General features: G+C 43.6%; 1 protein-coding gene across 1 annotated transcript; it reads left to right on the forward strand.

Moving 5' to 3' along the window:
- The first annotated feature begins 322 nt into the window (after window positions 1-322).
- WNT5A (Wnt family member 5A) lies at window positions 323-9,705 on the forward strand. The gene is made up of 5 exons (XM_017832457.1): window positions 323-422; window positions 945-1,078; window positions 2,221-2,486; window positions 7,242-7,534; window positions 9,115-9,705. The coding sequence occupies exons 2-5, from the start codon at window positions 999-1,001 to the stop codon at window positions 9,571-9,573; spliced, it is 1,098 nt and encodes a 365-aa protein (XP_017687946.1). The 5' UTR covers window positions 323-422; window positions 945-998; the 3' UTR covers window positions 9,574-9,705.
- Window positions 9,706-12,899: the final 3,194 nt, after the last annotated feature.

Raw genomic sequence — 12,899 nt, forward strand, 5'->3', positions numbered from 1 at the left:
CCCCCCCCCCCCCCCCCCCCCCCCCCTCCTTCCGAGGGGAGGGGAAATAAACCCCGGGAATGGCTGTGGGTAGCGAGTGAGAGAGTCCCGTGTGAGGACCAGACGGTGATCGCGGGACCTGTCGGGGGAAGCGTTTGACTTCCAAGACGGCAGCCCGGTTGTTGCGGGGGCCGGGTGGGGACGCGGAGCCGCTCCTTGTCGCTCCTGGTACCTCCCCGGGCCGGTACCTGCCCCGGCGGGGCCCCGGGGCTGCCGTCGGGGCAGTCACCGCGGCGCCAGCGCGGAGCTCGGGGCTGCCTCGGCGATCGCGGCGAGCGGGAGCCCGGAGGCTGCGGCGAGATGGTTGAGATGGTTTAGGGGACGGCGGGGAGCTCCCTCCACGGCCGGCGGGGAAGGGCGAGGACCGGCCGCATCGTCCCCGGGTGGGAGCCGTCGGGACCCCCGCGGAACCGACCCCTCGAGGCACCGGCCTCTCCCCTCCCTCTTGAGCTCGCTTTGCAAACCTGAAGCCGCCTTTAGCCAGCCGTGAGCTGGCCTCGGCACGGGGAGCGATGGGGTAATGCCCGGCCCGGGCCCCGCGCGTCGCCTGTGGCCCCGGGGCAGCGGGGATGGGGTCCCCCGTGTCCGGGGCCGCTGTTCCGTCCCGTCCGGTGCCGTCCCGCCGCGGGCGGGGTGCGGGAGCGGCGGGGCCGGGGCAGAGGGACGGGCGGACACTCCGGGAAGGCGGTGTCCGCGGGCGGGGTGGGGGTGCGGGGGTGGGTTTTGCCCGGTGGAGCGGGAGCCGCGACGTGCCTGAGTCTGGCACCAGAGCCTCGGCGGGGAGAAGGGCCGGCGAGGCAGAGTCAAGTTAAAAGGGGCCCGGAGACTTCCGTTGTTTAAACTTGAATGTTCGAAAATGGTCTGAGGAGCAATAAACAATCTGATCCTTTTTCTCCCCCCTCTAGAAATCCAGTGCAGTATTAATCCACGGAGGTGCAGTGGGGACAGTTGGCAGTACAATGGCTTCTCAGTACCTCGTAGTGGCTCTGGCCGTTTTCTCTTCTTTTACCCAGGTTGTAATAGAAGCCAGCTCTTGGTGGTAAGCATCTCCTATCGACTTGATTTTAAAAGGGGGTGTCAAGATTTGCTTGCTTAAATGTCTCTGTGCTTCTTACGTACTTTGTTTCTGAGGGAGTACCGCTGGAGCGAGGCAGCTGGGGAGTGGTGTGCTCGGTGTAGTACGTTGTGTAGTAAAGTGAACGGGTCTGTCGAATAAGGGTAAATGTGCACCATCTCGTCTTGTACAATACAGTTTTGAGAATGCTGAATGGTAGATTCTCTGTGGATTTTATCATCTTTAAATTACTGGAATTGTGTCTCTTTAAAAAAAAAAGCCGTTTTAAGTCACTTAGAAATTTTGCATGTAAAAGAGAGAATGCTGATTTACAAGTAAAAACTTTTATTAAAGTTTTGGCTTGAAGTTTTCTGTAACTCAAATGTTTACAAATATATTTCGTTACAAAGAAGTACATTTAAATTTCTGCTTTGGCAAATTGTATAGTGTTCATGTTGAGAGTTCTTGAAATAGGTGTTTCTCTGCTGTTTCAAGTGATCCTTTGTGGATTAATGGCCACTTTTTAATTGAAATGTATCATGTGAAGAGCACTTTCAGAATTAAGAAAACAAAGTTGATTTTGTTTACAGTGAATGTACTTGCCTGTATTGTTGTGTTGTCATTCGGAAGAAGCTAGAAGTGGTCTGTAGCAAGTTTCTAACTCCTGGCTTGCTAAAAGTTTCCCTATTTTTTATGGTAGAAGAGATTGAAAAGTCTGGATTTAAATGTAAAATATGTGTTAAAACAAATTGGGGTTTGGGGGACTTAATTTTTGCTTTATTTATTTTCCTGGCCTTGCAATTGTTTGGAGCTTCTGTTATTTTTACTATGCCAATTTAAGCTGGTAAAGGGCTGCCTAGATGCAAGTCTTCCAAGTCTGTGTCTTACTTCAGTCTTATGGTGATAACCACATGGATGGGAACTAATAACTTCTGTCCTGTCCTTAAAACAAAAGTTTCATATTTAAGTGTTTGTTTAGGGTTTTTTTCTCACTTATTACCAAAACCAGGAGTTGTATACTCATGTATAAGATACAGTTCTGTTTGGGATTTATAGATTTTTAAAAAAAAATATTTTATTTTATTTTAGAGTCTTTCGTTTATTAATGCAAATCTTTCTTTATGCAGGTCTTTAGGGATGAATCCCATGAACCCCATGAACCCTGTTCAGATGTCAGAGGTGTATATAATAGGAGCCCAGCCACTATGTAGCCAGCTAGCAGGGCTTTCCCAAGGACAGAAGAAACTCTGCCAATTGTATCAGGACCATATGCAGTTCATTGGAGAGGGTGCAAAGACGGGCATTAAGGAGTGCCAGTATCAGTTCAGACATAGAAGATGGAATTGCAGCACTGTGGACAACAACTCTGTTTTTGGCAGAGTCATGCAGATAGGTAGGAAACAACATCTTTATGATTAAACTCTTGTCTAAGGATATGTATGGCACACACTGTTCTGCACTTGAAGCTCTTGCCAGGTTCTTACTGAGTACTGTATACAATCAAGTGTTTTTAAAAGTTGGCAAAAGAGTTGGATTATTTTTAGCTGGAGGTGATTTCCCACCACTGTCCAGCCATGTGTCTTGGAAAACAAAGTAGGAATATATATTTGCATATGGGAATAGAGGAGAAAGGAGAATGAGGCCCTGAAATCTCTTTTTTACTGAACCTGAGAGAAAACGAAGGCAACCTAAGAGAATTAAAACCAGCAGCGTCTTGTAAAATTAAAGATGTCCATGTCTAGTTCCAAAGTTAGCGGCTGCATAATAAATCGCTCTTGGTCCAGAGGTTAACTGAAAATTGCTGCTCTGTCGATTAGTGTTTATAGGCAATTCCTCCTTGCTTATTTCCAGATATGTTTTTTTTTTCTCTTTTTAAAGAAAACAGATTTATTTTTAAGGTACTGTAACAGGGCAATTTTTATGAAAGCAGTTCTGTCAGGGCAAAATGTGTGATTGTCTTTATAACTCACCTTTAACGTAATCACACTGCTGGAAAGAGAGACAGATTCCTGTTTAACATCTTATCACAATTAGGTGGACACCCAACTCTTTGCCTATCAGCTCCTCTTTGAAAAGGGCTTCTCCAGTGCTCACGTGCTGCCTGCCTTTCCCGGCATTTAAGGACCTCATCGTATTTTAAAGGCCTTGGCAAAATTTTAACCAGTGCTGTTGAGCTGGGTCCATGGTGAAACTTCCCTCTGACTTTCTCAAGTCAGATTGCAATCAACTGAAAAACGCCTATTTTCTGGGTGATACCTGTGATCTTTTAAGTAGTGATCAGTACACTGACAAGCTCAGCAGTGCTTTTTAGTTGAAGCTGTGAAGTGAAGCTTTTATGTCAGTGTTTTTCTGTGCTGCTTTAAACAAAAAAGTTTCAAAATGGGTCTCAGTCTAGGTTTTATCTGTAAATGGGCTGACTCCAGTTAAAGTTGAAGGAATATATCAATTCACATTTGGTCTCAATTTTTGTTAAAAGAAGTTTTTATTTGGAGATTGTCAGACAAATAGAAAAAAATCTGTTGCATGAAAGTATCAAATTGGAACAGCTGATTTTAGATAAACAACCTTCCCTAGGCTTTTTGCAAGCACAGTATTAACCCCCCATAGAGTTTGTTTTTTTACCTTACCCGAGCAGAAGTCTAAAAACACATGTAACATGAAAGAAAGCTTTTTCAGTACACCTCTCTGTTCTAGTAATCTAACAAATGTCAGAAAAATAATCCATTTAAAATTTAGGCCTTCATCCTTCAGCCCTTATTTATTATCCAAGCAAGTGAAAATTAGCTCAGGGGGACTATTGGAGTGAAGAAGTATACAGGATTGGGCTCATGATTGGGCTTATGATTTGTGGTGTCTGTCTCTGGAATAGTTGTTTCTGCCCGCCCCAAGTATGACAGGTCTATTTAAAGGTAGTTTCTTTCAAGTTAAATAACTTTGCCGCACCCTTCTGATGAATATGACTGTATTAGCTGATGTCTACACAGCAATTCATCATGTAATTAAGCCACTTATTCTAATTGCAGATGGAAGCAAGGTTAATAGCCATATTCAAGAATTAGAGTGTAAAGAGTGTGTTCACTGAGAGCAAGGAAGGTGGTGTGGATGACATTTGTATTATTTCATGCTGACCCTCAGTAATGACCAGTTGGTGTTCCTCTGAGGGGAAGGAAGAGTGGGCACTTTCAGAGCCCGACTCAATTTATTTCAGCCTGCCATAATGTGGCATGTCAGGGACTGTCAGACACTCCTTACTCCCACCAGTGTGCAAGGTGACAGTCAGGGTCTGAATGCACATTGTTTGGGAGGGCTTTGCCATCTGCTGTTGGCAGTGCCCCAGAGAGCACCCGGGCACAGCACTGCCCCACAGCACAGCCATGGCCCCATGTGTCAATGGACAGTCTTTCTTCCAGGATTTACCATGCACAGTTAGCTAAAGCTGTACAAATAAACCTAGCATTGGGTTTGGAAACTTGCTCTGTGGCTTATTGAACTGTAAAATTTTAGGGCTTGTGTTCTGCACTGCTCTCCTTGGCTGCTGGTTCCCAGGTCAGGCCGTGGCCCTCCCTGCCTTCCCCACCTTGCCCCATCTCGTGCCCGTCAGCCCTGGGCAGGCTGTACTTGGGCTTTGCACACAGAAAATAAAATGACTGGGTCCTCCCCCAGCAGCTCTGTGTACTTGGGGTCCAGTTTATTCTGCCTTTAGCCTGATGTTGAATGCTTTTAAAGTGCAAGACAAAGAATGTTTTGTATCTTCTGTTCAGGTATATAAAAAAAAAGTTGTTCTGTTCTTGCAGACTTATTCAGATCAAGTGTAAAGCTCAGCTCCTTGCTCTGTGGGTGGCTTCCTACAGTGTGTGTATATTGAACAGTTCCATTTCTATGTTTTATATATATGGGAGAGAGGGGACTTGAACGTGTTTGGAATGTGTGTTTCCTTGCCATGGCTACAATAGAGAGAAATCCTGGACTGTGGGAAAAGACAGATATGTTTGACAGTGAAGGAAAGCACAGTTGTGCTTGAAGACCGAAAAAAAAAAAAAGAAAAGTCAGAGTAACTCATCCATGTGAAACCATCACTCTTAGTGTGTTCCTGGGTCGATGACTTGAGGCAGTGTTGGCTTGAAATCTACTTCAGCAGCTGATGCTATTTTATAATTTGCCTTAATGTTCAGGGAGGGAAATTGGGGGCAACTCTCCTTTCTGTACCCCAGCCTTTCTTTCTCCTTCCCACTAAGAGTAATTCTTCAAGATTTGTTCCAAATTAATAATGAAAATTAGTCAAAAATAGTCAGCTTTATGAGTTTAAATCCTGCAATAGGTGACATAGTTAACCATGTGAAAGCGTGAGCTGATGAAACATGAAAAAGAACAAAAATGGAATGGAAGAGGCGAGTCCTGTGGTCCAAAGCAGACCACGTTTCTTTCCTCTCAAACTAGTGGAAATTTTGCTTGAGGAATTAATCCAAAAATATGTATTACAGAGCAAAGGGGAACATTAAAATCTGTATGAGGTTCCCCCTGCTATAGTTTGCAGTAAATGCGAGGGCTAAGTCACTGCATAAAGCCAATTATTTTTAACTGAAAAGGCTACTCCTGTAACCCTTTATACCCATAATTCGTGTAAATACTTCCATGAACAGGTGGCTGTGCGAATAGATAATTGTAAGTAAAGTAGAAAAGTGCTTCTCATCTTCTTTAAGTCTCATCATTCCCAACATAAGATTTCTGATTTTTCCCATTTAAAACCAGCATTTATTACTAAAATAATCCAGTGGATGACAGCTGTTATATTAACAAAGCTGCTCTGACCATGGTGTCAGCTTGATAATAAATACGAACCAAACTGCAAATTATTTATGTTTCATAAGTGCTTGAAAGCTCCTACTAGATTTGACCTGTCATGGTACATCTTGTACAAAGAGTTTTTGCCTCAAAATGTTGCTGGCTGAATATACATGACTTGCCCAAAACGTAGGCTCTTAAAGCCCTAATTTTACAAAGGCCAATGCTGTTCCTTGAGAAAAATCATGTAAAATCAAAATTAAAGCTAGCTTGATTTATTGATTGGACTAAACATTAGGAATAAAACTTAACTTATAAACAGAAAAAAAAATATTTAGTCTATTCTCAGTCATTCTGGGAATCTTTCTTGAAGAGACCCATTGGGATGCTTTCTCTTAAGAAGAAAAGCAAACCTCAAGTGTGCTCTTTGGTGCAAGTTCTGTGTTTGTTTGTCTGAAAGCTTTGCTAGTTGTAGTAACTTGTGGCAGCCTTGGAAAAGTGATTGGGAAAGTCAGACTTTAAATAAGATGGGACTAGATACTGTCAGTAGGATGGTACGTGGCCATGTCTTACGTTGTGGGTATTGTAACTTTTTCTTCCGAAAGTTTGAAACTTGAGGTTTTCCATTTCCATTTAAGGGCACCAGATGCAGGAGAAAACCTTCAAGGCTGCCTTGTGCCAAAGGCTTTTGCTTCCCTGTAATTTGTAAAGATGATTGTCTATGGACTCACTTGCCATATTCGCATGAGCTCAAGTGGTGGATACTAAACAGCACAGGTTGTCGTTAGTTTTAAATAGTCTCCTACAGAAGTGTCTGGCTAATGTGTAGGGTGGAAAGTTGTGTGTTGCTCTACTGCATGTTTCTTTTGATACCAGGAGGCTTTGTGAAACGCTTGAACTTTAAATAAATTGGAACAAGTGGGTGAAGTGCATCAATCATGTTTGAGAAGTAGTAATTTAAGAACCAGACTTTTAAAAGTTGTATTTAACATCTCTTTCTTCTGAAAGACAGGAAGCTTGTTTCCCTTCCCGCCCCTCACATGCAGGCATGGCTGCTTTGGCCCTGCTGGCATTGTGCTCCAGCCCTGACCCACCTCCTTTCTGCCCTCTCATCCAGGCTTTCACCAACATGAATAACAAGTGAATTCTGCTCTTCACAAATGCTGTGTGTGCTCTAATGGGTTGGTTTTGCTTGGTTCTTTCAGAGTGGAGACATTTTGGGGTGCTTGGTTCAGGGTTACTCTACCTTTTAGTAGGCATATTAGTTTTTGGTGGCTCCTGGAGAGCCTTTGTCCTCCCAGCTCCTCAGTGGGCAGGGAGTGGTGTGCGTGGGCTCTCCCCTAACACCACTTGTCTCTCTGTGCAGGCAGCCGGGAGACGGCGTTCACCTACGCGGTGAGCGCGGCCGGCGTGGTCAATGCCATGAGCCGCGCCTGCCGGGAGGGAGAGCTCTCCTCCTGTGGCTGCAGCCGAGCTGCACGGCCCAAGGACTTGCCCCGGGACTGGCTTTGGGGTGGCTGCGGGGATAACATCGAGTACGGATACCGCTTTGCCAAGGAGTTCGTGGACGCCCGGGAGCGTGAGAGAGTTTACCAGCGAGGCTCCTACGAGAGCGCCCGGATCATGATGAACCTGCACAACAACGAGGCCGGGAGAAGGGTAAGTGATTCCAGAACAGTCTCCCTCCTCTCTCCTCCGTGTCCCTCCTTTTCGGGAAAGATGTGCCTCAGTGAGGCAAAGACCGACCACCATGGCTTGTCTTTGTTTTGATGCACGGAACAAGAAGATGGCAAATACAGGGTGTGGGTGGGTGGGGAATACAGGAATTTGTGTTGCTTCTGGTTGTCTGACAGTCCTATTGCCTTCCTCATGGGGGAGGCCGGAACCAAAACTTGTTGTGTTTCCCTCTGTATTGTTTCATGAAAAGTGCCCTGCTCGCTGTGGATTCTCTGTAGAACAGAATTTTATTAGTTGGTATTTCCAACCAGGACAGTGTGTGTTGGAAGGAGGAGGGATGTGCTGGGCTTCCCAGGCTGGAATCGTGCCGCAGGACTGTTCTGACCTTTTTTCTTTCCCTGCTTTAAGAGGATGTAAAAGAGCTTCTCCATGCTATTAGGAAACATGGTCTTCTGTGGTTGAACATGTCTTTATGGTTTCTTTAATCTCAAAAATGCCTTAAATGAATGGGTGTAAACTTTTCTTTTTTTTTAATACTCTCAATGTGAAGAGCCAAAATCATTATTTTCCTAGAGCTTGAAGTGCCAGCAATAGTCGGCTGGAGACTTTACACTTGTGTTCTAAGGTGAAGGAGGATGAAAGATAATTGAAAATTAATAGTATTTAAATGTAAGAGGAAGGTGTCTGGAAGCAATGGACAGGCCAATTACTATTAGCAAGAAGAAAAATTACACTTTCACAGTTGCTTACGGAGACTCGAGCAGTTTTTTCCTTCCTCAGCCTCATCTTTGCAGTGCCATTTGGCAGCGCTAAAACTCTCTGTAACTGCTGGGTGGAAGTTGTCTACAGTATCATCTAATGTGTCAGACCCCAGGATTTTTGGGGCAGTGTCAACACTGACTCTTATTTCTATTTGTACAGGGCAAATGACTAAGGTTTCGCTGCCAAAGCTTTGTAAAGAGGATATTGCTATGTAGCTCTGTCTTCCACCCATAGGTGTTTGGGGGTTTCTTCTTGGATGAAGTCTCTCTTCCAGAGCAGTATTTGGGATAGGAGGAGGATGCCGAGCCAAGAGTAGACAATCAGCTGCAGCTGAGCCAGGAGCAAGAGGAATCTTAACTCTTTCCCTAATTGCAGCCTCAAGCAGAGATCAATAGGGAGAGTAACTCAGATAGAAAATAAAGGGATGTTTTACATTTCTCAATGAAACAGCAAAATCCTTTGCTGGCGTGAGAGCAAATTCCTAAAATTTGAGTGCAGCCTGACTGATGCTGCTGTCTGGGCTGTGTATGTGCTGTTGTGGCTGTCTCAGTGGTGGGGAGAGGCTGGTGAGAGTGCTCCCCTCCTCCTCCTGGCTGTTTGGGGTGGTGGGAGGTGCATGTGTATCAGCTCACTTGCTCTTCCTTCCCAGTGTATTGGAGGAGGGGGAGAGAATGTTAAGGTGAATACAATGGAAGGGCCAGTGGGAATACGACAGAGGGCAGGAAATGAGGGGAATAAATGCTTTCACAGCCACGCTAGTCTTTCATCATCATTTTTGCTTCTCTCCCTGACTCCTCCAGACGGTGTACAACCTGGCTGACGTGGCCTGCAAGTGCCACGGCGTCTCCGGTTCCTGTAGCCTGAAGACCTGTTGGCTGCAGCTCGCAGATTTCCGCAAGGTAGGCGATGCCCTGAAGGAGAAATACGACAGCGCCGCCGCCATGAAACTCAACAGCCGGGGCAAGCTGGTGCAGGTGAACAGCCGCTTCAACGCCCCCACCATCCACGACCTGGTGTACATCGACCCCAGCCCCGACTACTGCGTGCGCAACGAGAGCACCGGCTCCCTGGGCACCCAGGGCCGCCTGTGCAATAAGACCTCGGAGGGCATGGACGGCTGCGAACTCATGTGCTGCGGCCGAGGGTACGACCAGTTCAAGACGGTGCAGAGGGAGCGCTGCCACTGCAAGTTCCACTGGTGCTGCTACGTGAAATGCAAGTTGTGCACAGAGATCGTGGACCAGTTTGTGTGCAAATAGGGGGACAGGACGAGGTGGGAGGAACTGCAGCCGCCTGCCAGCGAGGGGCGCAGGCCCCTCTCCCTTTCCACAGGACTATCTCCACTTTTTATTTATAGAGTCCAATGAGTTGTTGTCTTCTTTTAAGAAAAAGAAAAAAAAAAGAAAAAAAAAAAAAGAAAAAAAAAAAAGGAAGAAGAAGAAGAAGAAAAAAAAAAAAAAAAAAAGGGCGGGGGAAGGGAAAAAAAAAAAAAGAAAAAAGAAAAGTATAAAGGTTGCAAAGAGAAGTGCCTGGAAACCCTCTCTGTGTCCATCCCAGAACTGTGTTAGGCTTATATTTTTGGCAATAATGGGCGAGAATCTGAGAATATTTATTTTACAAAGTTAAAAAATTGACTTTTCTTACAAACAATAGAGTAGTTTGAGGGGAAAATCCGACATATCCTAATTTAGTCCCATGGAACGTAATACATGTGCAGTAGGCAGAGCAACCATGTAATGTGCTTGGGATGCTAGAACAATCCTTATGGATGTGAGGAACACACAGACCTGTCCATGACTTTTAGTTTCAGACACTAGAAGTTGCTAGAATAGGGTATATAAAGCTGTTCAGTGCATGTAGGGCTCTGTAAATAAGGGGTATATCCAGCATGAAGTGCTGTGTTGGTTGCATGTCTGACTGTTCCCGCAGTGTCACCAGAGGGCAAAGAGCAAAGAATCAGAAAGGCTTTAACTGCGCTATCCCTGAGTCACAGGGGCTGGTTCCAAAACCTACCAAGACTGGGAAAAAAAAGAAAAAAAAAAAGAAAAAATCTGCCTTGGTGAATAACGAAGATATTCTTCAAGGCAGAGTTTGGCCTCGTTAGGTGATTTGGAGTGTCTCGTCTGACAGAGCAGCACTTCCCTACTGCTGAGTGTGGAGCAGCCCCGGGGCAGGCTGTGTGGAGCACTGTAGCTGGGCAAGGGGAGCTGCACTGCTTACAAACAGCTTTGGTTTCCCAGCCTGGAAAGCCCATGGAAAGTAGAGTTCCCCAAATTTGAAAATGCCTTAAAATGGTGTAATAGCTGGCTGTCTTTCAAAACACAGCTTGACAAATAACTCCTCTAATTTTATGTGAGAAAATAAATCGTTAGATATCCGCTCTTGGAATGATTGATTTTTATTTTTTCACAGATTTTGGGAACGCTTTCACTCAAGGATACAATAGTTTCATATTTTAATAACATTAACTGACTATTATAGTTCAATGAAACATTGCAGCAATACCAAATTTATCATCCTATGTCTTTAATACACATGCTTTAGATAATATATTGCAGATATACACTAGAACTGTTCAGACTATACTTGAGCAGTTACATATATATGGGAGAACTGTGGTCTGCTGGTGTCTGATACTTCAAAGCTTTTTGTACATATATATTTTAATGATTTAGAAAATAATAAAACATCTAAAATTACAGGGGCAGTTCATCCCTCATTTTCAGATCTCTTCAGGTTTTTAGATTGATTCCAAGCTTTTGGTGGTTTTGTTTTTGTTATTTTGGGATGGTTTTTTGTTTGTTTTGGTTTTTGTTTGTTTTTGTTTTTGTTGTTGTTTTGTGTTTGGCTTTGTTTTGTTTTGTTTTTTTTTTTTTTTTTAAGCTTTTATCATTCAAAAGTTCTAAGGAGAATCACAAAGAAGTCAGCCTCTTCCCAACTTTAGGACTTGCCTGCGTGGTTGGTAGAGGCAGCACCCTGCACCTGAGTCATTACTGGTCTGGAGATCGCTTCTATTCCACTCTCATGTTAAGGGCATTATTGATTATTGGTGAAAGGAGACACCTTCCAACTCCAAAATGTGCTGCATTTAGCCCTTGCTTTTCAGTTTTTGAACTGAAAAATTGTTATTTGTCAAACAATATGCGTTCCCCCCTATTCTGCGTAGTTACACAGGGTTTCATCTTTGGTTCAGATGCCTCTTTTCAACTCAGTCCCATTCAACAAGTTAAAGAAAATAGTTTTGCAGATACCAAGTGAGGAAAATCTTTCACTTTAGCCTAGTTGTACTAAAGCCTTGCCTTTTCACAAGCCTTTAAGCTGTATCATTAAATTCATCTTGATCATTTATCAGCTTCTTAATGGCGCTTTATTGCTCTTAATTTATTGTACAAGGACATATTTACCCCTCATCTTCAGATGTTTGCAAAGAGTATCTTTAAAGTAAGAGAAATAAATAAAGCACTAATTCATTGAATATGTCACTTTGGTTTTTATTGTACAAAAATCATGATCTTGTTTTTCATTTGCTGAATCACCTCATGTTCCTTTCTAGTGACTTTTGTCTGAGCAGAACTGAATCTCATGATCCTAGCTATTAAAACACTATTTAATGTAAAATATTTTACTTGTCATTCAGATATGTAAATCTTCTATGTCCTTTCCTCTGTTCTGTACATTTAATGTACATATTTCTGTCTCGTGTGATTTGTATATTTCACTGGTTTAAAACAAAAAAAAAGGATTATGCCATAATTGAAGATAGACTATAAAAATAAAACTTTGGTTGTATATTGGGAAGTGGTTTTAATTATCTTTTAGAGGAGGGTTTGTTAAAACAATGAAGAGAGTTGATTTTTAAATTTACTACATGGTAAAACAGCAAAGTGTTTGTTTGCCAAACATACAAAGTACATCTTGAAGTTTTATTTCTGTATTAAGAAGACTTAGAAATCTAACTACTTCTTAAGAGGAAAAAAACCCAACACACCAAAAAACAAATCACAAATGCCTGTGACTCTGAACTAGAAAGCATTTTGGAGATGGGTAAGTACTAAATTAGCTGTGGATAGAGACCTGGGTTAATGGTACTTGTGTGCGTGGTTCCAGGACTGCCTGCAGTGATTCTGGGACAGTGGGACCTGGTCCCGTGAACAGCTTCCTCCAGCAGTCCAGTGATGGCAGCAAGATCCTCATGTGAGCAAAGGTTTCCAACAGGAAAAGTTTCCAGGACTGGGTTTTGTGCGGTCTGGGTTGTGTGTGGGGTGGTTTCCCCCGCATCAGTCTGACTGAACTGAGCTGCAAGGTGAAATGGAGCGTGTATGGACGGAAGAATCCTTAAAAAATGCCAAGGCAAAGTACAATGAAGTGTCAATGAAGTATTCATATGAAGGAGGTAAAGCAGAAAACAAAAATGAATGTAAAAACAAAGCTTTCTGTTTTGAGAATGGCTCGTCTTTGAACTGATTTCTTTAGTCATGATTTTTTTTCTGTTATGGGTAACTTGATGAATTAATGGCCTTTCTTTACCTCTCTCCTGCTTTTCTTTTTTTTTTTTTTTTTCTCAAGGATAACCTTTTAAAATATC

The sequence above is a fragment of the Lepidothrix coronata genome, unplaced genomic scaffold, assembly GCF_001604755.1.
Source record: "Lepidothrix coronata isolate B3197 unplaced genomic scaffold, Lepidothrix_coronata-1.0 Scaffold202, whole genome shotgun sequence".
NCBI lineage: Eukaryota > Metazoa > Chordata > Aves > Passeriformes > Pipridae > Lepidothrix > Lepidothrix coronata.

Coding starts and splice junctions, on each gene's coding strand:
- WNT5A (XM_017832457.1), top strand. CDS start 999: ATGGCTTCTCAGTACCTCGTAGTGGCTCTGGCCGTTTTCTCTTCTTTT. Junction 1,079..2,220: donor ATAGAAGCCAGCTCTTGGTG/GTAAGCATCTCC, acceptor TTCTTTATGCAG/GTCTTTAGGGATGAATCCCA. Junction 2,487..7,241: donor TGGCAGAGTCATGCAGATAG/GTAGGAAACAAC, acceptor CTCTCTGTGCAG/GCAGCCGGGAGACGGCGTTC.